Source organism: Drosophila arizonae, chromosome 5 (assembly GCF_054131065.1).
Source record: "Drosophila arizonae isolate 15081-1271.41 chromosome 5, UAZ_ARI_1.0, whole genome shotgun sequence".
Lineage (NCBI taxonomy): Eukaryota > Metazoa > Arthropoda > Insecta > Diptera > Drosophilidae > Drosophila > Drosophila arizonae.
The window spans coordinates 20,644,663-20,670,985 of record NC_142925.1 but is presented as its reverse complement, the minus strand read 5'-3'; the positions used below and the strand labels follow the sequence as shown (position 1 = coordinate 20,670,985).

Genomic DNA, 26,323 nt, shown 5'->3' with positions numbered 1-26,323 from the left:
GCTGCTCCCTCTCTTATCGCGCATTCAAAGCTAAAAGTTGAGTGCATAAATCGCTTTTGTTTGGGTTTGTCGCGCTCGCTAATTAACCAGAAAATGAAACGTTTTTTCCAACCATTTTGTTGTTGTCTCTTTCAGTTTTTTTAAGGTGTGTTTTGTTGTAAAAATGTATTATGCATTTTATTACAGTGCTTGTTGTTGTTGTTTGCTTGGATTTTTTAAATTTAGCGTGACTAAAACGAGATCTCGATCGCATTGCGGCTCCATAATTTGAATGAATGTTGTAGGCGATGAAGTTGAAGCCGGAGCTAAGAGTTGGAGCTGGATGGAGCTGGGGCTGCAACTGGAGGGGGAGCAGCGAGATTTCAGTTAACAGAAAATAAAACATGAAAAGAGAGAAGGGGAAAAATATTTAAATGCAACTCGAAACATTGAAATAAAAGTCATAAATTTAGAGCTTTTGAAAAATTGCCTTGACTACGACAAGAAAAATTATTAAATTTTATTAAAAGGTGTTAATTTGACAAATTAATGCGGCACATGTGTATGTGTGTGTGCGAGTGGGTGTGCTTATGCGGAATTAGCAGTCGACTGCGCTCATAAAACAGTTATTTATTGCAAAACATTTGAATATTATTTAACGAAAAACTTTAATAATTGCGAGACGGCAATCAAATTTATTGCATGTTGCTAGCTTGCTTCAAATATACTCGAAATAAAATCCTAAAAATAGCAAACTATTTTTATTGGCTAAATTAGCATTGAAGTTGAGCCAATTGCAGTTGCGCCCGATATAGACGCTTAGCCGATATTGATTTATTGTTGCTGCTTGTATACCTTATACTACTTGAATATGGAAATAAGGGGTATAATGTGCTTGTGTTTGCTTATGTAAGATACAGAAGCAGATGATGTAGTCTCTTTAATCTTTAATGTAATCAAATTTCCTGTCCCTTCTAGGGGCTTCTTTTGAGCCTAAATTTGCTTAAAATTCATAACTCTCTCCGCCCGTCCATCTGTCTGTATGACCGTCTTTCTGTCCGCTCGTCTGTTTGTCCGTCCGTCTGTTGTCTCGATCGAATGCTCTCCCGTTTGGCTTCCGTACGTGCTCATCTCTCTATTTGCCCGCTTATCCGCTTGTTCATCCGTTCGTCTGTCCATGCTTCTCGCTCTGTCCGTCTGTCCGTCCGCCCATCCGTCCACCCATCCGCCCAACCGTCCACCCTTCCATTTGTCGTTCAGTCCATCGTCCGCCTCTTTCTTATTTCATAATTTTAGTCTTGCTATATACTTAGCTATAGGAAAAAGCGTCGAATGAATACTATATATACTAGCTCTCTGCCAACTTCAGCATGTCTCCCAATGAGTCACTCCCCCTCTACGCTATTCTTCATTGGCTTTTTAAATGGGTTTTTGTGGACAATTCTTTATGTGTTACAGGGTTAAACATTTCCTAGTTTGGAGTGCGCTGGGAACTTCATTTCATTTTTTCATTGCATTTGCTGGCAGATGTTAGGTTTATATATTTATAATTATATAGCTCAGTGCCTACGAATCGAACCACAAATTGCAGTTGCTGCCAATGACATATATAGAAACGCAATATGCCATTTCATTGGTTAACTAAAAAGTGATCGACCACAAAATGAATGCGACTGGCTTTTGTTGGCCAGCTATCAGAAATATGTTGTTGTCTATAAAAATGTAATGGGCTTATAAATATGCGTTGTCAACACGCTTAAGCTGTTGGCTGCCGCAGCTGCCACACTGTTGCCACTTGCAGCTGAGCCAAGTCGAGCTCCAGCTCTAGCTCCAGCTCCAGCTTCAGTCTCTGCTCGAATCGCGGCAATTTTCGCATTTGTCCGGCACTTGGCGCTCATTTAACAGTAGCCAAACAGCCGCAGCCGTAGCCGGATCGCCACTGAACCATTAAGTAATTTTCAATCTGCCCCAGAACGAGGCACGGCCAACAACAGCAGAACAACAAACATGCGGCTGCTGTGGCTGTGGCTTTAGCTGTGGCTGTGGCTGCCACAACAATGACAACATAAACAAACGAATTTCAATTACCCATCAGCCTTAGCTGCAATTACCTTCAGCTCTCTCTCTCCCTCTCCCTCTCTAACTCTCTGTACTCTCTACACGCCTCAAGAATTTTCCGCGCCACGCAGCTGTAAGTTTTGCCTTTCTGTGCGCATTTTCCCAATGGAAAATTTGCTTAGCAAATTGGCCCCCCAAACGATTTGCTGGCACATCAAACAGCAGCTGAACACGATGAAGACGATGCGTCGTTGGGGAAGAATTCCCATTTGCCAACTCCCCATTAAAACGCTTCGCTTATCGCAATTTTACAATAGTTTAACGAAAATACTTCAAAATGTTTGTAATTTCCCATCGCAAATAGCTCGAAATACCCTGTAAAACAGGGAATGGCTGGAGTAGAGGGGGGCGGGGGGTGTTGCGCGTCAATTGGACGCCGGCTAATAGCACTTCGATTGCGATTGCTTCACGGAATCAATAAGTGGCGCCCGACTATCGATGTGCAAAATCTATTTGTTAGCCCATTTGCAACAACTACATGCAACATTTGGTGGCAAGTGCAAATGTGTGCCGCGCGGCACTTGTGTGAGCCAATTAGTTGGCTCCGTCCATGTGCTTGGACTCCCTCTGTTGCAGTCAGCTGAGCAGACGACATGATGTTGTAGGTGTGTGCGACTAGCAGATACCCTGGAAAGCTGAAGTGCACATTAGAGATTGAGTTGCGATTGGGGAGGAGAGAACACAGTATGTGTAAGTGAGCAAGTGAAATGAAATAAAATTGAAAATTGAAATTGAAATTGAATTGAAAATTGCCCTTGATGAGTCTTAAGAACAGAAATATTTTTGACTGGCGATGCTTTATGTAATCTAAAGGTGCCAAATCGAAAGCGACCAAGGCAATCGAATGAGAATATTGCTATCGTGTCGTCTAGTATTGAGGTGTTTCCAAAGACATCCATTGCCCGGCATTGCTCGAACCACATTACAACAAATTATCCGGGTTGACTTGCATTTATTACCGTATAAAATTGCCTGCGAACAGGCCTCGTCGATTAGAATGGGCCCAAAGCGATATTAGGTCAGTCGAATATGGACAGCTCTGTAGTTATTCCATTATTTCTCCCTCTCCACACATCCCGCTCTTCCTCTCTTTGTTTCAATTTCCTTTAAACTTTTGCAGATATATACATAATATAATAATATATATTTTAACATATTTCTCTATTACAAGAAACTTAGAATCAACTATTATTATGCCATTATTACTATTACTATTATCATGCTAATAAAACTATCCAAGTTCCCTTGTCATTTGCATTTGCAAACTTCAGCAATTCGTAGCTCAATATTTACGACTAATTAGTAAATCCGGCAAATTCAACGTTGACATCAATTAAATGACGTCATAAAGTTCTGTAAATTGTGTCAAAGTTTCGCAATTAATTTCAACCTGGCCAAGTTCTTGTGAAACAATCTACTAAGCTCCTGCTCGAAGCCAACAGAATTTGAAGTCAATTTGCTCTGGGGAGGCCATAGCCATAGGGCGGTAACGACAGCATTTAGTTTGAGGAGGTTTATGACCCAAATGCATACATCAAATATGAATACGAAGCTGTCACGTCATATGATAATCATGATATAGCCATAGAGGCAGAACTCGTCGGGGCTCTAGAAGTCGAGCAACTTCCTTCGGCGGCAGCGCCACAGCGCCTGCCGTAGAAGGCAAATTAAGCCATTGGAGCAGGCAACTTGCGAGTCTAACAATTTGCTGTTATTACTGTTGTTGTTGTTGTTATTGTTGTTTCTGTTGCTGTTGTTGTTGTTGTTATTAAATGAAAATGTTGCGCATTTCCTGACGCACGCTAAAGGCCTTCAACACTCAAACACCTAAAAGGCAGACGGCCTGGCAATAACAACGACTAGCACATGCTCTATCTGGCGGAGACTTTGAATGTGGGCGTGGCCATGTTAGCTCAGCGATTTATGAAGTGACAAAAATTAATTTTTTAACTGTTTAGCTATCGCAGCAGCCGAAGCAGCCGATGCGGCAGCAGTTACTGCAAGAACTGTAACTGGCAACGCCTTTTAAGGCACAACAACAACAACAACTGCAATAACAACAACAACTCTGGCAATAAAACTGTCCGAGTTGGGCCGCACTCCAAATCGAGACCATATCAGCTAGCAAAAATGTCGTTTAAACTGTGCTGTTGACCGCATTTGGTTAATGCGATCTGCAATTGTTGTTGTTGTTGTTGTTTTAGTAGTTGTTGTTGCTGCTGCTATTGCTGCTGTTATTGCATTTGCTGCACAGCTCTGACCCGCAATTGCTGCAGCAAAACATTATTAACTCACGCCGTATAGCTCTTTCCGTCTACCTCCCTCCCTCTCTCTCTCTATCTCCTTCCCTCTCTGTCTTTTTATACCCAGCAGTCACTGGGCACAGTGGGTGTTTAGCTCTAATTGTTATTGGAAATGTTAAGCGGTTTATGTGGTTACATTTTTGATTAGGATTACATTATTTATTGAATAGTGAAGTTATTAAATTAAATATAATTTTTTTTATAATTAAAATATAAAATTAAATACATATCTAATCAAGTTGCGGTTAATAGTGTTTTTATTAAAAATTTACTTCTTGTTTGTTTCTTTTTATAAACCATATAAAATGCTTTTGCTTTTGCTTTAATCAAAGTTAACAAATAATATACATAGATTAACTGTTGTAATATATAACTTAAATAATATGCATATAAATATTTATTTAATGTTAAATGAAATTTTTAAATTATTTATTAAATATTTAACAGTTTCAATTGATTTTCAATGCATTATAATGTTCAACAGAAAAGTTTTTAGGCAGCTCTATTTATCATTTTTTCAAAATTAACAATTTTATTGTTACCTAATGAATTGCTATGTTTCAGCAGCTGAATGAAGTAATAAAAATTGTTTAAAAATCTTATGGAATGAATTTAACATAATAAACATAAATATAAACTGAAGAGGATTAAATTTCTGCATTCAAATAAAGCAGCATCAATTTGAAGTTGAATAAATGCGTACGAATCTGCCCAAGTTTATATTAGTTAATTTGCTTAGCTTACACAATTTTCAAATTTTATTGATAGCTCAACAATTTCAGAATAGTTCCCCGTCTCTAATTATATATAAATTGTATTGAAGTATATATTACTGACTTTACATACAATATCATAATAATAGATATGTGCTTATTACATATTACTAAATGAATATATAATATATATACTGATCATATTATATGTATATGATATATGTTACATATGTATATATATAATTCTATACAAGTTTAAGGTCAAGTGTTCGTATGTATAATTATCAAATTAGCGAGGCTCAACACGCAATTTGTGAGCATTTTACCTGTGTATAACTCTATGAAGAGTCTCCCGGTTTTATCATCAGCAGATTTTGTAATTCACTGCTGGTTCGACTTCACTTTGCTACTCTGCCGAGCTGTAACCAATTCAGAATTGTATGATAGCAGCATCTGCAAAGAGAGCAAAAGTGAGTGAGGCCAGCGTCCAGTTTATCTGCGTTTGCTCAATGGCACTCAGTTCTACACTGAGAGAAAATTGCTCTTCAATTACTAAACAGAGGCGTGTAGGACTGTCTTTTATTATCGATTTGATTTATTTATTTTTGTATTTATTTATTTGGTGTGCTGCTTGTCTGTAAATTGTCAGAATATTTATTATATATTCTAATTTTTGTTTTATTCCATTTATTGATTTTTAATATAAGAGATGCCATTCTTCTTTACCATCGTCAATAAAAATAAGAGCTTGAGAAGCTTAAATCTTAAAATGCTTATAGATAAATATTGATGTTCTAGCTAGGTTTATTTCAGTCAAATCCCATATATTACCAAATCAACTAACGTCAAATATGAAAAACAGCTTCTTAAGTAGTAAATGTTGATAAGAAATCTATTTTTGTACTATATAATCATATCATAATCAATTGCTTAATTCTGGAATTGTATATACACACACATATACACACACATATGCACATCATATTCGAGACTCTATAGAAAATGCTCCTAAAGACAGGCAAAACTTAAAAATATTTTGCGCATATAGAAATAGCCCCTAAAGGGGGCTCAAATTAAACTCGCTGCTATTTACAGGGTATCACCTAATGAATGCCCCATATTTACATAAGCATCGCATGCCTATCAGCTATTATGGAGCATCTTATCGCTCGCAACGCTAGATTAATAATGGGCGTTGCTGTTCGACTCTGGGCTCGGGGCTATCCACCTTATCATTTGCACAATTTCACACTCATGGCCCCAAAATGTGTGTGTGGGGGCCAACGACATGCCGAAATTCCATAGTTGATTTCGTTACTTTATGCGTATACGTAACGTGTTCGCGGCTAAGGCTGGGCGCAGAGAGGCAGCGAGGCAGCGAGGCAGGGATCGTGTACCTTGGGGACCACCCAGACGGGGCACCAGAAAGCCAAAAAGCCAAAAAGCCGAACTCGACGCAAAAGACAAGTTTCCGCATTTGGATTCAGATGAATTCAGATGAATCGCATTGCTGGCATATAAAAATCATTTTTATAACTTCATTTGTGTTAATTTGGAAACGCGCCGCGCTGCGATCGAAATCGAGGGACAGACGGACGGACAGGCGGACGGACGGGCAGACAGTCCGCAAAGACACCACCAAAAAGCTCGAAATGTTTTACGGCTTGCCGTCGATATTTACAGCTGTCAAAATATTTTCTACAAGCAAATGACTTCATTCATCAGCTGCCCAAAGTGGGCAGGGCAGGTATTTCATATTCTCTTATTATTATTCGTGCTCATTTCGTGTGCGATCAATCTTTGGGCCAGTCCGTTCAGTCACTCCGTCAGTCAGTCCGTCAGTCAGTCAGTCAGTCAGTCAGTCAGTCAGTCAGTCAGTTTGCTGGCTGGCATAAACATGCATTAAAAGCCAACAAGCAGACAAATAAACAAATAATCAAAATAAGCCTCATTATGACTACAGACAGCAGGCGAATGCAGCAACAACAACAGCAACAGCAGCAACAACAATAAGTCGGGCAAGAATTTATTGAAAACTAATTAAACCTGACGGCAGCCACAATTCATTTGTTTGTGGCCTTTTAATCGTTTATTTATTACTCAGCCTGCGCTTGGATATGTATCTGTATCTGTATCGCTGTATCTGCAGCTGAGTATCTGTATCTGAGCTGCTTATATATATAACTTTGTAGTATAAAACTGTATAAATCATATATATCAAATCTAATAGATATATATAGATACATATAAGTATAAAGATATATAGATATAAACAGGTCAGATACATATATATTGTATTAGATATAAGTCGATATAGCTGTAAATGTATAATATCTTTTACGTATGAAATTTATATATCAATTAATCTATATTCCTACACATCTATATATCTCTATGTGAAATTCTATCTCTGTCTGTATCTCTATCTCGCACTCGTTTCTGGCTCAGCCTAGCCAAGCTTGCTTTTAATAATGAGCTCATATCAAGATGCTTGATTGCAGATCTTATCCAGTTCTTTTTCTTTACAAATTGATTCTTTATTTATGAATACGAGTATTTGATTATACGCAATCGTATTTCACTTTCAATTGATTTGTTCTCTGAAGTTTTGTTTGAACTCAATTGAATTGCACTGATTCATGAATATAAAATGCTTGGACAGTAAATTGTGTTACTAAAAGCCATATATTTTATGTGTAGCTCTTTAATGGGGCTCAGATGCTAATTGAGTACAATTTGAGAGCCAGCCAAATTAAATATGCAATTTTATTAGCCAAAGCAGACGGCTACAAGTGTTGCCTGAGCTGAGGCCAATATTTTAGCCTTGTCTTAATAAATAGCATCAACTCTAGATTATCATTTATAGATATATGTCGGGAGACTTGAGAGCTTGATAATCGAAACTTCTCTTTGCCTCGCCCCCCAAGCAGAAGATTTGTTGCCAAATTTTAGTGGAGCTGAGCTATAGCCATTAGGCTGAGCTGAGCTGAGTTGAATTGAGTTTAGATATCTTTATAGATCAATCAGTTCCGCTGAGTTTGTTTGCTCTTTGTGGGCAGCTTTAATGTTGCGTGGCGTTAATTGAGGCACATAACTAACACCCTTCGGATCACAGCTTCGAAATGGCTTCGGGCTGAGTGAGAGAAACCTGTACAGGAATTTGTGGCTCTCATTGACATTTTGATGGCTGCTAGCCGTTGGCCATTGCCTTGGCTGAGGCTGCGACTGAGGCTGATGCTGATGTTGTTGGGTCTGATGTGGTTGTCATACAGTTGACATGTCTGTCGTCTGTTGGATGAGGGGGAAAGCTTTGATTATTTTATGCCAGTGAGTGACGGGCGGGCCGGGCAGTCACGACAGCAGGGCTCAGTTCCAGTCACAGTCACAGAGAGTCACAGCGTACAATAACCGGTGACCGATGCCTCCTCGATGCTGCGATGCCTCGATGCTTCGATGCGTGCGTGTGGTCAACCGCATTTGTCAAGTTTAATTGGGAAGCGAGCTGGGCTTTTGGTTGCTTTTTTGATGGTTCTTGGTTTCACTTTTTGCTGTTGTTGTTGTTTCTGCTGCTGCTGCTTTGCATAGCGATCAATATACTCAGCTTCAGTCAGTGTGCCCACATTTGTTGGCATCGGCGTCGGCGTCGACTTGCTTATTGTTTGTTTATTACTTGTTTCGCTTTAATTACTTGTTCGTGGCGATCGTGGGGCGAGCGTCGTGCGGCCCGCAGTAAAACCGATAGTCACACTTATTGGAATTACTGCTTCATTATCATGTGAAATGATTTTGGGCTCCAATTGGAATTGAAATTGGAGTTGGAATTGGTAGTGGAGCTGGAGTTGGCCAACTCATAATCTCTTGACACTTGAGTACCATTCAAAAGAGTTCTTCAGCTGTGTGGCCAAGCGAATTCAAATCAGCTGAGATTAGTGAGAAACAAAGCGCTGCGCGATCGTCGGCCCACGGAAACAAGTTGAAAAGTTGTTGCTGAAATTTGTAGCTGAAGCTACGAAGCTACGAAGCTGATCTCCAAACGGTGTTGCCATCATGCCTCGAGTGCTCTGTAAATATTCGTATTCGTAGCGCACGATAATTGAGAGATTCTAAGTCTTCTTCTCGGAAACGATGCGGCGTGAGTGCCGCAAAGGGGCGCCAATCCACCGGCGGACCAGCAGCTCAACTTGATACAAATGCTCGAATGCATACCAATTGGTGTGCGTATATGTTTGTATGTATGTATTATTAATATGCGTATTGAAAATAGTATTCATACATATATGTAATATGGGCATGATATCATACGCCATACAATCAAGAGTGTTTCTATATATACTATATACAAAGATGTGTAACAGATATTCGATCTATCTATTATATTGTAGAGTTCGGTTATGACGACTCCGCTTATTTATTAACCTTTCTAGCTTATCTATTTAACCTTTTCTACATCTTATATAACATTCAATTCTATGTGAAGCAGCTTGAAAGCAATCCTAAATGTTGTTTAGCGCTGTTCTTTTGAGGCTAGTCTGGTCTAGTCTAGTCTGTTAATAACTAAGCAAAAAGCAGAAAATTAATTACATTGATTTTGCTATTGTTCACGTTCACAAAAAAAAAAAAAACAAAAAAAAAAAAACAAAAAAAAAATTAAAATAAAGAATATATGCTTTTAAAAGATTTTTGAATTTAAATATTGAACATTGAAAGTAACATAATTCACTAATAATATTGACATAAATAATATAATTCATATTAATAAATTTTAAAAGTCCAAAATCCTGTACAAAATTTCCAAATCAACCAACTTTCCTTTTAGATACGAAAGAAGCTTTCAACTTTCCACCTCTAATATAGGAACTCACAGCAATGTCTATATATGAAGAGAGAAGCATGAGTTTTAGTCTGTTAAAATATTGAAATTTATATTATTAAAATTTGTTTTTACATTAGTTAATTAGGTTTCATTTGCTTCGTTAGGCAAAAGCCATCTGAAAGCAAGATCTGGTAAATATCGTAATAATGAGGCAACTTGTATGGCTACTTCAGACACCTTCTAGAACTATCCTGAACAGAGTTCATTGTTGGAAATTGCTGCTTCATTACTGTGCTGCTCCAGCTAAGCTACAACCAGTTGATAATTCAATGTAGTTCAGCTTAAGTAAAGTGCAGCTCCCATATAAGTAATTATATTATGAATGACTGAAATATGAGCCACACTTTCCATATAAATATTTCATTAAATATTATAGAAATCTATTAAACTTTTCCATATATAACAAGTAAGAAAGCTCTAGTCGAGACTGCTCGACTACGAGATCCCCTGAACCCTTGGAGTGCTAGCTATTTCAATAATTTTTCGCGTCTTTCAGCTTACACAAGAAACACACACACATACACAAACACATACACATACAAGCACCCACGCATAAACACGCACGGGCTGCAGTGTGCGCTTACTATGAGAACTTAATTGTTTAATAACTTTTTTTGTGGACGTACGATCTTCATGAAACTTTCAGATTATGATTATAACATGAATATGCATGTAATTGCCGAAGCACAAGTCTCTAGTATTTGAAATACGCGTTTTACAAAAGTGAGGGTGAGGGGGTGAATTTAGAGGTGGGGGGTAAATTTTAACAAAAACCGAAATTGTATAAATTGCATATAAGCATACATTAAAAATTTGGAGACTCTAGCAATAAAGGTGTAGAAGATATAATTTTATAACTGGTTTTCGATAAGGTTTTTCATCGATAAAAAAAGATCGGGATGAGTTATCGAATTTTAATGATAAACTCGATATCCGCGCTGTAATTACGAACATTTTACAAAAAATTTGAAGTCTCTAGCTCTTATATCTTCGGAAATCGACGCGTTCAAACATACGGACAGACGGACAGACGGACAGACAGACAGACGGACAGGGCCAAATCAACTCAGCTCGTCACCCTGATCAAGAATATATATACTTTGTGGGGTCTGCCACGCCTCCTTCTGCCTGTTACATACATTTCAACAAAACCATTATACCCTGATTTCCCATTTTCAATGGGTTCAGGGTATAAAAATCTAAATTTGTCTCTAAAGTTGCGCTGAAACTGAAGGCGTGTTGCCTATTCCCACACATCTATTTAGCTAGAGCCGCTGAGTCGCTTTGTTGGTCTTTTGGCTAATTGCAATCATAATGTCAGGGCGCGATAATGCAGAGGCTGATGACTTAAGCAAGCGCAGTTCCCATAAGGCTATCGGATATTGTCTAACTCTGATCTATATTGTTGCAGCTGGGCGCTGTTGGGCGAGGGGGCATGTGGCATGCGGCATGCGGCATGCGGCATGTGGCATGCTGCGACGACCAGGCGATGGGCGCATAATAAAATTAAGTCAATGCACAAGCAGCAGCAGTCGAGTCGTTCAGCTTTTCAGCCTCATACAAAATTCGCGCTGCTGTGGTTGTTGTTGTTGCTGTAGTAGTTGTTGTTGTTGTTTGGTTGTTGCATGGCTGTTGCCTGGCTGTGGCTGACTGGGACCACCCAAGTTGACAGCGAACACGAACAGCGCTTAAGCTTGTCCAGAGACAGACTCTGCAGTTGGAATCGTAGCCAGAGCCAACGAGGAGCCACTCTAATAAAGCTCGAATGCTGCTGCTGCTGCTGTTGCTGTTCCTGCTGCTGTTGCTGCTGGCTCGTTCGACCACGGTCCACGTTCCAGTGCATACAAAATAAATTTTATTAAGCAGTTAGAAACGAGCATTAATGAAATGCAGCTTGCAGTGGAGAGAGAGAGCGAGTGGGGCAAGTGGTGCAGCTACTGATCCGCAGCGATAACTGCGTACGTTCAGCCAAAGTTGCACGAGTGAGACAGAGTGATAGAGCGAGAGAGTGCGATTCAATTTGCTGGCGTTGTCCTTAGCGTTCTCGAATGATGCTGATATATGTGATCGTGATCGTTGTCGATGTGCTCATTGGGGCTTCATTGCGATTTATGTGCGTAATAATTGTGACAATCACAGTCGAGTCGAGTCCAGCTGCTGACAACTGACAATGATCATCATCATGATTGCGATGATGATCATCTGACTGAACTCTAGTAATTAAATTGCATTTCTGTATCGCCAGCTTCAATTGAAAGAAAGACAGACAACGTTAAAAATTATGCAAAATCAATTGATTAAAATGATGATGAATGATTCATAAATACTGTGATGGATGAGCTGCTAGAGCTAGAGCTCAAATGCCACCCACATCTATAATTAACTGAGTTATATCATTTGTGAAAGTCTGCAAGCTGGGAATTGTGAAAACACTTAACAAAAAAACAAACATCAAAATTCCCAAATGCTAATTAATAAACGAATGATAAATTGTTTAAAATTAATTGAATTAAACAAATCGGCAAATGGGAATATCCCTAATTTAAAATCGACTCTCTCATTGCTCTGCTATTCTAAGTCAGCTGTGATAATTTCGTAATTTTTGATCTATTAGCGCTGATCTATTATAGCCAACACATACACACACACACACACACACACACACATGTACCACATCCAGCTCGTGGCTCGTAGGCTCGTTGAAATTAGTTTCAAAACTCAATTGGCAGTTACGCCTGCTCGACAGCTACGGCGTCTTAGCCCAGTGCCCCGTAGGCCTCAGTAGAGTTGGAATTTTGGTCTTGTTTCGGCTCAAAACGGTGTCAATAAGATTGATGGCTTGAAGCTTTGCAACAGCCCAGCTGAACTGAACTACACAGGCTGAGGCTCAGTTAGACAGAGGCACGTTCATAGATACACAAACACACACACACACATACACATACAGAGAAACAGTGTTGCATTTGAAACTGGCTTCAGCTGAGAGCAAAGCGGACTTGGCTTTGAAATTGCTCTCATATAAATATGTGTGCCTATGTGTGTGTGTCTGTGTGTGTGTGCGCCACTTAACTTTGGTGTCAGTCAGAGCTGGAGCTGGAGCTGTGCTGGAGACGACGATGACGATGTGGACCACACACGCAGGCAAATGTTGATTGCCGACTTGACTGACACTTTTTGATAAGTTGATTAAAATGTTTTTACGCAGCGGCGAGTGCATTGACATTGAGCTGATTTGATTGACTGACTGACTGACTGGCTGGCTGACGCACTGACTGCCTGACTGACAGTCGATTTGGTCTGGCCAGCTGTAAGAATAAAAAGTGTTCCATGGAACGCCGCAGATCGTCGTGCTTCAATTAGTCTGCTAGGCGAGTATCTAGATTCCAGGCTTCTCAGAACTCGAATAGGTTCAATTACCGCGCACCAAGCGCTAAAAGCGATTAAAATCGCGCCGACTTCTGTTCTATATATACATACATATATAAGTACACGTATCTCTATCTGTATCGGTATCTGTATCCGATGGCCAATTGTTTAATTGTAAACTAATGCTGCATGTGCGCGGCAGTGGCTGCGTTTTATTTGTTTATTTTGTTGCCGCTGGTCATTAATGCGAGTTGCCTTTTGCCTCTGTTCTTCTCTTTGCAGGTAATTGGCGCATTCGTTTATTTATTTATTTATTTAATTGGTAATTGTTAATTGTTGATGGTTGATGGTTGATTGTTGATTGTTGATTGTTGAGCCTTCAGCTTCAATTAATTGTGCAACTACAACAACAAATACAACAAAGTAGTTTGACTGCGATTTCCATTCCCATTTGCCATGTAAGTATCTGATTACCTCTGACTGTATCTGAGTATCTATATCTGACTGTATGTGTATGTGAGTATCTATATCTATCTATCTGGATCTGAAACTATTTGTTTCAGCATATACAATCTTTTCTGTATCTGTATCTGTATCTGTATCTGTATCTGTATCTGTCTCTGTATCTGTATCTGTATCTGTATCTGTATCTGTATCTGTATCTGTATCTGTATCTGTATCTGTATCTGTATCTGTATCTGTATCTGTATCTGTATCTGTATCTGTATCTGTATCTGTATCTGTATCTGTATCTGTATCTGTATCTGTATCTGTATCTGTATCTGTATCTGTATCTGTATCTGTATCTGTATCTGTATCTGTATCTGTATCTGTATCTGTATCTGTATCTGTATCTGTATCTGTATCTGTATCTGTATCTGTATCTGTATCTGTATCTGTATCTGTATCTGTATCTGTATCTGTATCTGTATCTGTATCTGTATCTGTATCTGTATCTGTATCTGTATCTGTATCTGTATCTGTATCTGTATCTGTATCTGTATCTGTATCTGTATCTGTAACTGTAACTGTATCTGTATCTGTATCTGTATTTGATTTTGAATCTGTATCTATGTATCTTTATCTATATCTGAGTATCTTTTTCTGTCTCCTATTATCAGCATCTATATCTCTCTCTTTTTTTCTCTCTTTGCTTCTGCATCAGAGCATTTGTAATTGTTCCTAGGCAATTGACTGTTGTCGCAACAATTTAATTGCCTTTTCAAAGGTTAAATTATTTTGTAGTTTATGCTTATATTTGGAATTGATTAATTGCAATTGACTCTACGCCTAAATTGGACACAGACTAAATTCTCAAATTTATTTTTTGTTTGCTCATTTTATTTTCGATTTCGTGCATGACTATAAAAAGTGTCGTGTAAAAAATAAACAGCAATTGAATAAAACAAGCGAGACAATCAGAAATCGGTTAACCGCAAAAAGATGTGTTTAAATATAAATAGATAGATATACAGATGTAGATGTACAGATGTGTGCGTGTGTGTGCAATGAGAATGCATGTAGCGGTGACACTTGTCCAAAATCTGTTCTAATTGCATGCACAGCTACAGTGAAGCTTGGCTAGTACATGTCTATTCCAACTTTTATTGAACTACCATTGATCGTCAGCTAATTAATTTTTTAGTACAGTCAGAGCAAATCATATACATATATAAAGTAGTAAAAAATAAATAAAATAATAATTAAAGTTAAAATATTATCATATATCTTATTTTCTTATAAATAAATATTTTACAGTTAGTGTTTATATTATTGAATAATTATAATTTAATTTATTATTTACTTTTCATTATTATTATTTATCATTTTCTATTTACATTATTTAAATGAATCATTCACTCAGAATTCACTCTATAAGTCAAAAGTTTGTGATTTCATTCGTCTGCTGAGAAAGTTTTGCTGGTAGCACTTAGTGGTGTATTTACTGTACCACAAGCAACAAAATTATGCGAGAACATCTTGTTGACAAGCAACTGATTATTCGATTAATATGATGCCGACAAATCCGCAAACAAAGAAGAAAAGGTACAAACATGCAAGTACTCATGCCCAGCATAGCTGTGGAGAAACCCTCGATCGGGTCCAATCAGAAGAATGTTGTCCATTAACAAGTTGTCCCCAGAGTACTCATGTCCTGTAGTCGGAATTAAATAACAACAACAGAAACCTAAAAAAAAAAAAAAAACATCTGCCTGAGATCTGAGGTCGATGCTTAAAATGGGTCTTTAGTCGTACTAACAGCTTCCTGCTTGCAGAGCTCCATTTGCATTTATACATCGTAATCATATTTTTATTATTCGCAGTTAGTTTTTCAGCATTCGCTGTGGAGTCGGAAAGAGTTGGGGCAATTTAAATGATTTAACTGCCTTTGATTGAAACATTTCATTATCAAGGTAGTCAGTCTCTCTCTCTCTCTCTCTCTCTCTCTTTGGCAGTTTTTGGGGATTTAAATAATTGGATATGCGTGTGGTACTCCGTGTGATGGAGCGGCCGACAGACCCACATTCATCCCTGGCGACGTTCATCTGCATTTAGTTGACGTTCCGCTCAGTTGAGCTCCGCTTCAGACTCACCTGAGCTCAGCATCTCGAGCATCTGCAGCTGGCCTTCAACGCAGCCCGTGGCGCCTGTTTTCGCATATTTTTGGTTTCTGTTGTTTATTTTTATTGTTTTGGGGCTTTCTTGTGGTTAATCTGCTGCTGCTCAAAGGCTGTTCCTCTCATTTGTGGCCTGCACTTACATTTATTTAAATTCCCAGCGCAAGTTTTGATTTTGAGGCTCCAATTGTGGTTGACCTGCAATTATAGATTAGTGAGCGTATTTCTGTGGTTTGCCAGGACTCGTAATACCCTTGCAGAGCTAATGAAAGCTTATAGCTTAAGCTGTTGCCTGAGTGATATATTACTCAATGGCGACGATGTTGATGATGAAATTAGAATCTCAATTCAATTTGGTAATGAGTTGTTAAATTAATGCTAGTGCTCAATGTTCAAATATTGTTAGCTTAAGATTGACGAGAAATGGCTAGAATAAATCATTGTTTTAGATTACATATTATTATTATTGTTACGGCCGAGATGGGACTGATTTGTTTGTAAGAGAAAGTCTAAGCTGATAAAAACTATGCTAGGGTCCGTCTATTGGCGATTTGTGATTAAATGTTTGATTCACCTAGTTAATTAATTTTTTTTTTTTTTTTGCCATATATAAAACTAGTTATGAAGAGAATATAGTATTTTTTCATAAAGTAAATCAATTTGTTTGGTTCACACTTGAAAAAAATATTTTAATTCAATTTGAGCTCGCATTTGCCTACCCAATCGTTAGCAATTTATCTGTTTTCAAAATTAAAAGTATATATATATATAAATTATATATATATATATATATATATATATATATAGTATATATATATATATAGTATATATACATATATATATATATATATATATATATATATATATATATGCTGAAACAAAGGCTGATCTGTGTTTAATTTGTTCTTTTGAAGAATATAGAAAAAAATAGAGAAAACTTGTAAAATATCTCATATCTACATATATCTCTATAAATATCTCTGATATACAAATAATTATTTTATACATATATAAATAAATTTTTAATATAAAATCTCTGTTAATATTTGTATTACCTACAATTTATATTATATATACATTCATTACACAACTTTTTCTGCGCTGCCTTAATCATATTTAATACGATTTTTTTTTAAATATCGAAATAAGTGACTTTCATAATTTTCCTGTGTCTCATTGTCGTTGTTGTTGTAAGCTTATGCCATATTTTTGATAAACAATTTAATGTCTTTTTAATGACACTTTTAATTTATTTATCATATTATTCTTTTTTATTGTATTAATAATTGCTAAACGAGTTGCGTTTAAACATTTTATTTCCACAATTTTGCGAATGGAAACGCGACAGAAATGACAGAAAATAAAAAACAAATACATGTAGTCAAAGAGTTATTTCACTCTGTGTGTGTGTGTGTGTGTGTGTGTGTAGATAATGTTTTATGCTTAATGATGTTGTTGCGCGAATGTTGTGTTGTTGCTGTCGTGTGTCGTGAGTGAGCCAAGACACAGACCCCTAACAGTAAAACGTTGGCCATTCGCCATCTCCTTGCGCAGTTGCCCAGGTGTTGAGACAGCAGCAACAGCAGCAGGTGTGCGTATATGTATATGTACATATATATGTGTGTGTGTGTGTGTGTGTGTGTGTGTAGCTCGTTCTTTCACTTGTTGTTGTTGGTGTTTTGACAAACGCGTTTGTTGGCCATGTTTTTACCATTGGAGCAATTATTATTTATTATTGTTGCCGCAGTCGCTTTTTTACTCGCAGTCGACGAGGCAGGTGTTAATTGTCCAGGTTGAGTTTCGTGAACTGCTGTAGCCGCTCTGTGCACCATTTGTCTCGACTCTCCACTCTCCACTCGCGACTCGACTCGACTTGAGTCGTTTTTTTGGAGTGCTTCAAGCTGCCATCACTCAAGAAACGGGTCACATCTTTAACACGTGTGCAAATGTATTTGAGCAGCAGCAACACACACACACACAGGTAAAATGGCTGCTACCTTTTGGCACCTGTAACTGACAAATCATGCAGTTGCATAACAAACTGCTTTAATGTGTGGCTGTTGTTAAATAACTCTATTAATTGATTGATTGCCGCTTTGTATTGTTGATTTAATCGAGCCGTTTGATCTCAGACAGATCACAGTGTTTAAACTAAATGTAAAGCTGCACTTAACATTGACCTTTAACATGTAGATATTAACATGCAGCTAAGCTGCTGTTAATAGTTCTACGACGTCAGCAGGTGGGAGAATAGAGTTTATGTAGGAGAAGGTTTAGCTTGATTGATCTTCCTCTTCCTCTTGATTGAAGAAGCTTACATTGAAATGTTAACATTAAATTACTCGACTTTATTTTCATAATTCTTTTCGCTCAACTAGTCCAAGTTTCATTTGTAATTCAAATGACCTTCTCATTCAAATGTAAGCACAACAAATCTTGGCTAAATATATATGTGTATATATGTGTGTGTATGCGTGTCTGTGTGTGTGCTTAATGTAAAATCCATCAGCTACACAAAATGCGAGCTGACAGTTTGTTTGTATGCCTAAGCGCTGAATACTCACGGCCAATGGATGGTGTATGGATGGCGTTGGATAGGAGGAGGGAGGAGGGTTTGGGGAGCATGAAACAAGTGCAGGTGAATTCAAGAAGAAGACGAGCAAGCGCAATGTGAATCGCTGGCATGTGGTAAACGGGGCACGCTCAGTGCTGATGCGAAATATACAGCAGTAGAAGAAGTACAAATTCTGAAATACCCTGCAAGTTCTGATTTAGCTTGAGTTAGGCTTCTTTATGTTTCAACAAATATATCAATTTGGGAAAAAAGATTTCTTTGCGTAAGTCTTGATCATTATAATAGTTATGTGAAATATATTTTGTAGCTTTATTTTATAATTTTTTATTAATTTTATAAAATTAATACAAAGATAAGAGATTTATTGATCATTTATATACAAAATGTATATATAAGAAATATTAAAAGAAAGTTCCTTAGGTCTTAAACTCACAAATTTATGGAGTGATTCTTATTAGTTTTTACTGACTAAGAATCCAGTGAAGAAAACATTTCTAAGATTATTATTACATAGACTCTGATATAGATTATATAAAAATATATATTATATTTAAGATTGCTATGCATTTTGTTATATATATACACCCGATACATCTAGATGTTTCTTGTTTTCTTAGTCTTCAATTCAGATATGCCTAAGCGCTTTCTTACCCAACTAAGTAACTGACTTGAGTAGAGATCTCTCAATAATTCAAACAGTTCTTATTATAGTCATCAGAGCTGTTCTGGTAACTAGTTTCCAGGGTATTAAATGCCCATTTGATGGAGCTAGCTAAATGCTCTTTACTCAACTGACAAACGGCGGCAAGTAAACAGAACTGGAAACGCAGGCAGCTGGAACCGCCGGAACGCCGCGCTCAAACCGAACTCGAACGAATCATTGCGCTCCAGTTGAGAGCTCAGCGCGATGCCCACTGGGACTGTAGCTGTAGCTGCAGCGGCGGCCACTAAATTGTGGGCGGCACTCGAGCTGCGTAACAAAATTGTCGTCAATTTGTTGACATTAGTCGGGGCGAGCGGTTGGAGCAGTCCATTGTGGCTGCGGCCATGTGATTATGTGATTATGCCAAACGAGGACTGCGGACTGAGGACTGAGGAGAGAGGCCATATCGCCATACGGTAGCCAAGCGAAATGAGTTATTTTTGTATCTTTAAGGCCAACGGGCAAAGGGGCCAACTAGCCAACTGGCCAGCTAGTGCACTGGCTGGCCAAATGTTTGTCATTAAAAATCCATTAAAACGGGGCGCGCCCGCAACTGTTGTCAAAGCTAGTGGCTCATTCAATAAGTGTTTCGGGCTAACACAGCGTCAGCTTGGCTCAAAAGCTGTTGTCGCTCTCTGTCCCCTTCTTCAACTTCTGGCTAACTGAGTCATGAAGACCACACACACACACACACACACGCCTACTACGACTAGACCTAATTCCTTACACACACATACACATTTTTCATTGTAAACCATTAAATTGTTAAGGGGGGCCACCCACAATGATTCCGTTTGCTGCCTTCAAAGGGCGCCGCTGCTGGCTGAGATTTGTGAAATATTTCACAACATGCGAAATGTGACGCAAAAGATGTCACAGAATGCTGGAAAACACTTAAACCAAAGCTGCATGCTGCATGTCTCTGATGATCTCTCTCTCTCTGTGTGTGAGCTGCGTGTGTGTGTGTGTGCTTGTGTGTGGGGCTCTTTGCATATAAATCATGTAGTCTTCCCCATTTTCGCATTGCAGTTTTCTTTCCAATTAACTAGAAGAGCCAACAGATTGTTTCTGTCTGGGCTCTCAGTTTCCTTTTGGTCTGGCTGCCACCGTTTGCTTGCCATGCCACACAAATCAATCGAAATCGATGCCACAACAACAACAACAACAACAACAGCAACAGCAACAACAATAGCAACAATGCCACAGCCAGGCGCCACACAGACTTAATTAAGTCATCAACCAGAAGGCAGGCTAATTGGAGATCTGTGCCGCGATCACAGTCCAAGCTGATGCTGTGCTCCCTATCTGCCTCTCCCTCGTCCACTCACCATCTCCCTCTACCGTTTCATCTTTGTCTGTGGCTCAGTGACCAAAAGACGCACCCGCAACTGGCGCACACAAGAATCCAATGATGAGCTTCACAAACATCATCATGATCATGTTGATATTCATTCTCCATTGGGTCGTGGTCGATGATTCAGTACGTCAGCGGACCACACACATGTCCACTTCCACCTAGGAGTTCCCTCTCTCTGTGACTCACTGTGTCCAAGCCAAAGTGAAACCAGTCGACGGCTTCGGCCTCAGCTTCAGCTTCAGCTTCGACTTCTACTTCGACTTGAGCTGGGCCTCAGTTGGCGTCAAAGTTTGGCAAATCCGCCAACAATGGGAGCAGCAGCTGAGGCAGCGACGCTGGCAGCAGCAGGACCACCAAGGAAGATCAGTGTAGGCAGCAACTGAAGCTGAGGATGAGGCTGCTTTAGGGGTGGTCTTTGCTCTTCTCTTGCTGTTGCTGTTGTTGTTGTTGTTGTTGTCGCCGTTGTCGTTGCCGTTGTTGTTGCTGTTGTTGTTGCTACTGCTGCCGGCTGTAAATGAAGGCCGCTAACCACAACAACAAAAACAAAACACAAGAGAAAGAAAGAAAGGAACGACAACAACAACAACACTAGTAACAGCACTATGCGACAAAAACAAAAAATTAATTGTCATTTCTTTGTATTTGTTTTTATTGGTTCGTAAGGTTGTAAGCTGTAAACATTAATGCAAGCAGCTTAGTATAATTACACTAGACAAAAGGGATATAAAGTATTTTGCTACTTGAATATTTTCTGCAATAAGAATTTTAATACATACATACATATGAGTAATAATAAAAATAATAATACACATGAATACGCATACCTATTGGAAATATATGTACTTTAAAAATAATACAAATATGTATAAAAACATAGTAATTTTCTTATAAATATTATAAATAATATTTATGTATGAGTTTCCCAAATATAAAAATTTTAATTCAGGTTTTTTATTTTTAAGTCTATTAAACAATGGTAAATGTAATACAAATTACAGTTATTCTCTCTAACCTATTTCTTCTATTTCCTCTACTTCCCATATCTAATTTCCTCTTTACTACTATTCAAATAATATTTTGCAAATAAGTTAAATACAATAAGCATATTATATTATATTATATTGTATTTTGCCATTTAATTTCCCATCGCTTTTTCATTCTTCTTCAATTCTTGGAGATCCCAATTTCAATCACTTTTGTAGCGCAGTGTAATTCACCTGATATCTATAGTTGTTGACGACGCTGCGCTTCTGTTTTTTGTAGCTTTGCTGCTGTTGTCATTCTCGATTGATTGTGGATTAGTTATCGTCGATGTTGTTTTTCTTCTGTTGGGTAGCTTGTTTATGTCGCAGTTGTTGTTGCTGTGGTTGTTGTTGGTTTATTGGGATTTGCATAATGGCATTTGGCAGTTGACATTTTTATTAACTGGTGGGCGCCATTGGCCGCAGCTTACGTTAGCATCAACCCCCGTCCAGATGCGCGCGCCGTAAAGAAGAAGTCGAACTAACCATGCCTGACCACACGCAAGCAGGCGGCCATAAATATTTACCCTCGATTGTAATTACAAAACACCGATAGGCATCTCGCTCTCGCCGTTTGCCGTTCGCCGTTCGTCGTTTGCTGTTAACCGTTCATCGTATTTCGCTCTTCGCCGCGTCGCTCTGCTCGGCTGCTGGTGGGGGTTGCATTCGTAACAATTTGCATTTCAGCGAGCATTTGGGAATTAAAGAAGAACGCGGGCGCCTCGCAGTGCCGCTGCTTTTCATTCCGGCGTTCCCTCTTGGCCGCATATAATTAAGCGAGGCCTCTAAATTGCAAAGCATGCAAAAGGGCAGCCAACTATGAGACGAAGAGACGTCGACTGCGACTGCGACTGCGACTGCCACTGCGACTGAGGCTGCAACTGTGGCTGCAGCGATAGCGGCAGCGGCAGCGGCAGCGGCAGCTGCACTTGGGTGGTCCTCTCGTTGTCAAAATGTGTGGTCTTTATTAATAACAGCGGAGCGACAGGAGCACAGCCAGCGGGTGCTGCAGTGTGTGAGGGTAGGGGTAAGGGCTGTGGGCCAGGGGGCGCTCTGTCGCCAATACAAAACGGATGTGCACTGTGTCCGATTCGAGCAGCAGCAGCAGCAGCAGCAGCAGCCACAGCAAACGCAGAAAACAAGAACAGCAACAACTCGTGTAATCTGCACGCTCTCTCTCTCCACCTAACTCCGTCTCTCTCGCACTCGCGCACTTAGCGCTGTGCTTCGAACATGTTGGAGCCGCATGTTGGACTGAGAGAGCGCGCTTAAACGAAGCAGCGATCAACGCAAATTGACGACTGTTGCTGCTGTTGTTGTTGTTGTTGTTGCTGCTGCTGCTATTGCTGTTGTTGGTTTTGCTGGTTTTTGGGGCTGCCGCGGCATTTACGCCTTTGATTTTTTCCGCTCGAATGGGCAGAAGCTGCAAATTAAAACATTTTTATTTTCTCGTAGTTGTTGCTCCCCTTTTTACAGTTGTTGGCTGTGTCGTCTGTTGCTTGTTGCTTGTTGCTTGCCCGCTTGTCGCTTTGTTTGTTTTTTTAGCGCCTTGATTCTTTGTTTGCTCTGCTGATGACGATCATCAGTTCGCATTAAGTTTAATTTAAGTTGAAATTAGTTCGCTAATGAACTCATCAACAGCGGACTCTTCAGACAGAGACCTGAGTACTGCATAATAAATATATGTATATATGCACGCATACACACATGTATATATACATATATACTTATATAGATGCCAAGATTTGGCGTATTCGATACGACAGTTTTCAGTTCAGCCGCTGATCATGTCAACTGGCAAATGTTAATGTGTTAATTAACGATGCCAAAAACGTTGCTGTGGGTCCACAGCAGCAGCAGCAGCAGCAGCAGCAGCAGAAACAACAATTTCTTTTACATGAACAGATAAACGAATTCGTTGCCAGCAACTGCAACAACAACAACAACAACAACAACTTTCAACATATGGCCAAGAAATGTTAAGCAAAACAAGAACGTATGCTCATATACATATGCATATATACGAATAAAGTCAACTATAAAATACCCTACAATTAAAAATTAAATGAACATGAAAACTAAATTAAATACTGATATATTATACAAAAAAATATAGACGAAAAATATTTATTTCAAAGAATTAATATTACTATTTCGGCATAGAATATATATCAGAAATTTTAGATTTAGATTTGGTTATAAAAAAATCAACTTATTTCCTATTTCATATTCTATGTTAAATTTTTTATTAATTTTGAAGTTGAATTCAACTTTTTTTTCAAATATAACTATAGCCACATATCTCCACATCTCCAGTAGAATAGAGTATGATGCATAAAAACAGTGAATTTTCGACTCAGATTTAAATAACTCAAGCGTATGAAAATAATGTGTGGAGGAAGCTTTTGCTGCAGCTGGCACTTGCTGGTGGCAGGGCCTAAGTAAGACGTCTTCGTCGCGGCTGTAGCAGACGATTGCCCCAGACCCAGAATCAGAAAACTGAGAGAAAGAGAGGGAGAAAGAAGAAGAGACAGAGAAAGAGACAGAGGGACAAAGGCAGACGATCTGGGCACAAGTGTCACCAAGGGCGCAGAGGGGACAGCGGAGAGATGTAGCGAGCTCCGTCTGCTCATATAAATTTCTAGCACGCGTGCGAGTAATTAAGCCCAAAGATGAGACATCTTTTTGTGTCTTGGCTTACACGAGTGCAAGGCACACACGTACACACACACACAGCTACTAGAATTGTATCTGATATCTTATCAGACATGTTCATCGCAAGGGGGGCTTAAGAATTATTGTTATGACGATGCACACATAATTAGTTGTGGTCTGCACCAGAGTGAGGGGAGTGGAGAGCGGGGAGAGTGTATAGAGAGGAGAAGGCATGCGGCATGTGGTTGCCTTAATTGTATGCTAATGGCCTCCAAATGTCAGACCTAAAGTACAATTGCAGTCGATGAGATGAGCGAAGGGAAATTCGTGAATTTAGAATTACAAATATCATAATTATATAATTAATAATTATTTAAGATATATTTAATTTCAATATTTTATATGTATTGGAATAAAGTATAGAGGATAATTAAAATTTGTATTCTATTATATTGAATAAAGATCAAGAATAAGATGTATATATTTTAGATAGATTTACGTAGGTTATCCAAATTTTCTTTGAATGTAGGGAAAGGAAATATTAATTAATATTAATATCGCATTTGACATTAATCATGCATAGTTCTCCAAGTTGATGTATTTCTTTCTTTAATTAACTGTTTACAGTAACTAAAAAAGTTGTCTACATACTGAGTATTTGTCCTCTATGATAACTTTCCAGCCTGCTTGCAATAAATATTCTTACAGACTTCTTTTTGTAAAGGCTCAGAGTATAACTGACGAGGAACTACCCTGACTACCCTGCTTGTCTGTCTTGAATGGCTAATGGCAACTCTAGCTCTCCCAAATTCCAAAAGATTTTTCTATAACTAATGCGAATGTTTTCCATCTATAAAATATTGATATATTTGTTTTTAGTAATCAATTTTCCAGCCAAAGCTAATGCAGCTGTGAATGCGAATAGCTCAAATGTTTCTCTGATTTATGTTGATTGAATATTGCATGGATTTTCCAATTGCTATTTCCACGGCTTGCATTTGGGGCAGGGACGTGGCTGGTGTTATAAATTGCGAACGAAGTGAACTTTCTATGCGAAATTCCCGGCATATTTTATGGCGCTAATTTCTTTATTCATGGCGCCATCAACAACTTTGAGTGGTTGTTGCTCATGTTGTTGTTGTTGTTGTTGTTGTTGTTGCTGTTGTGGCAACACCATTTTCATCAATAAACGCCTCAAATGAAATTTAGCTTCGGTCTGCCTTAATGAGCCCGTTTTACTTCCTCAATGTGGCGGCGCACATTGCGCATGCAGCACATGCAGTTGCCGCAGACAAATTTCGTTGCATGCCACAGAGTCCTGCAGCCATTGTCGACTACTTAATTGCTTGCATAAATTGTTGCAATTTCAATAAAAATGTTGCACAACTGGCCGGATCGATCGGGTTTGGGGCGTATCAATCAATGTGTGAGAGAAACTCAACTCGAGCTGAAACGAAACGAAGCGAAACGAAACGAAATGAAATGAATCGAATGGGCAATGAATTAAACGCTGTACGCTCTGTCCGCTCTGTCTCTCTGTCTCTGCTTGTCTGTTTGCTACTGCAGTTTTGTAATTAATATTCTGTGGCCGTGCAGTCTGCAGATACAACAGCTACTCAGCCACAGATACAGATACAGATACATATTTGTGTAGCAGACACATTTAGCGTGTTAACAAGCAGCTGCCAGTAGCTGCAAAACCAAAACAAATCAAGCAAGTGAGCTCTAGTCGTGGCTGTGCCTGACTAAAAGATGCCCTAAACTGCGCCAACATGGGATGTGAAATTAAATATATATACATATGTAAAGTTAAAGGTAGGATAGACCGACATAGAGGCATACGGATATGCTTAGTTGTAGACAGCATCTAATCCTGCTCAGTACAAAGACTCTACTGCCCGTTACATACATTTGTACAGAGCAAACATACCCTTTATTCCCACTTTTAATGGGTATTAAAACATGTGACAATTGCCAACTTTGAATAATGAATGAGTTCTGAATGGAAAATGTAGCACAATCTGAAATATATTTATACATA

General features: G+C 38.7%; 1 protein-coding gene across 2 annotated transcripts in view; it reads left to right on the top strand.

The window, feature by feature from the left end:
* LOC108615011 (homeobox protein invected) overlaps window positions 1-26,323 on the top strand; it is a 47,786-nt gene that overhangs the window by 5,020 nt on the left and 16,443 nt on the right. The window contains exon 2 of one of the 2 annotated variants that reach the window (XM_089470152.1): window positions 13,635-13,988. The exons of the other annotated variant lie outside the window; for it this stretch is intronic. Within the exon in view, the coding sequence (XP_089326278.1) occupies window positions 13,635-13,678 (44 nt within the window). The 3' untranslated portion in view covers window positions 13,679-13,988. Of the gene's footprint in view, window positions 1-13,634; window positions 13,989-26,323 lie in introns of those variants that run through there. 2 annotated transcript variants of the gene reach the window in all.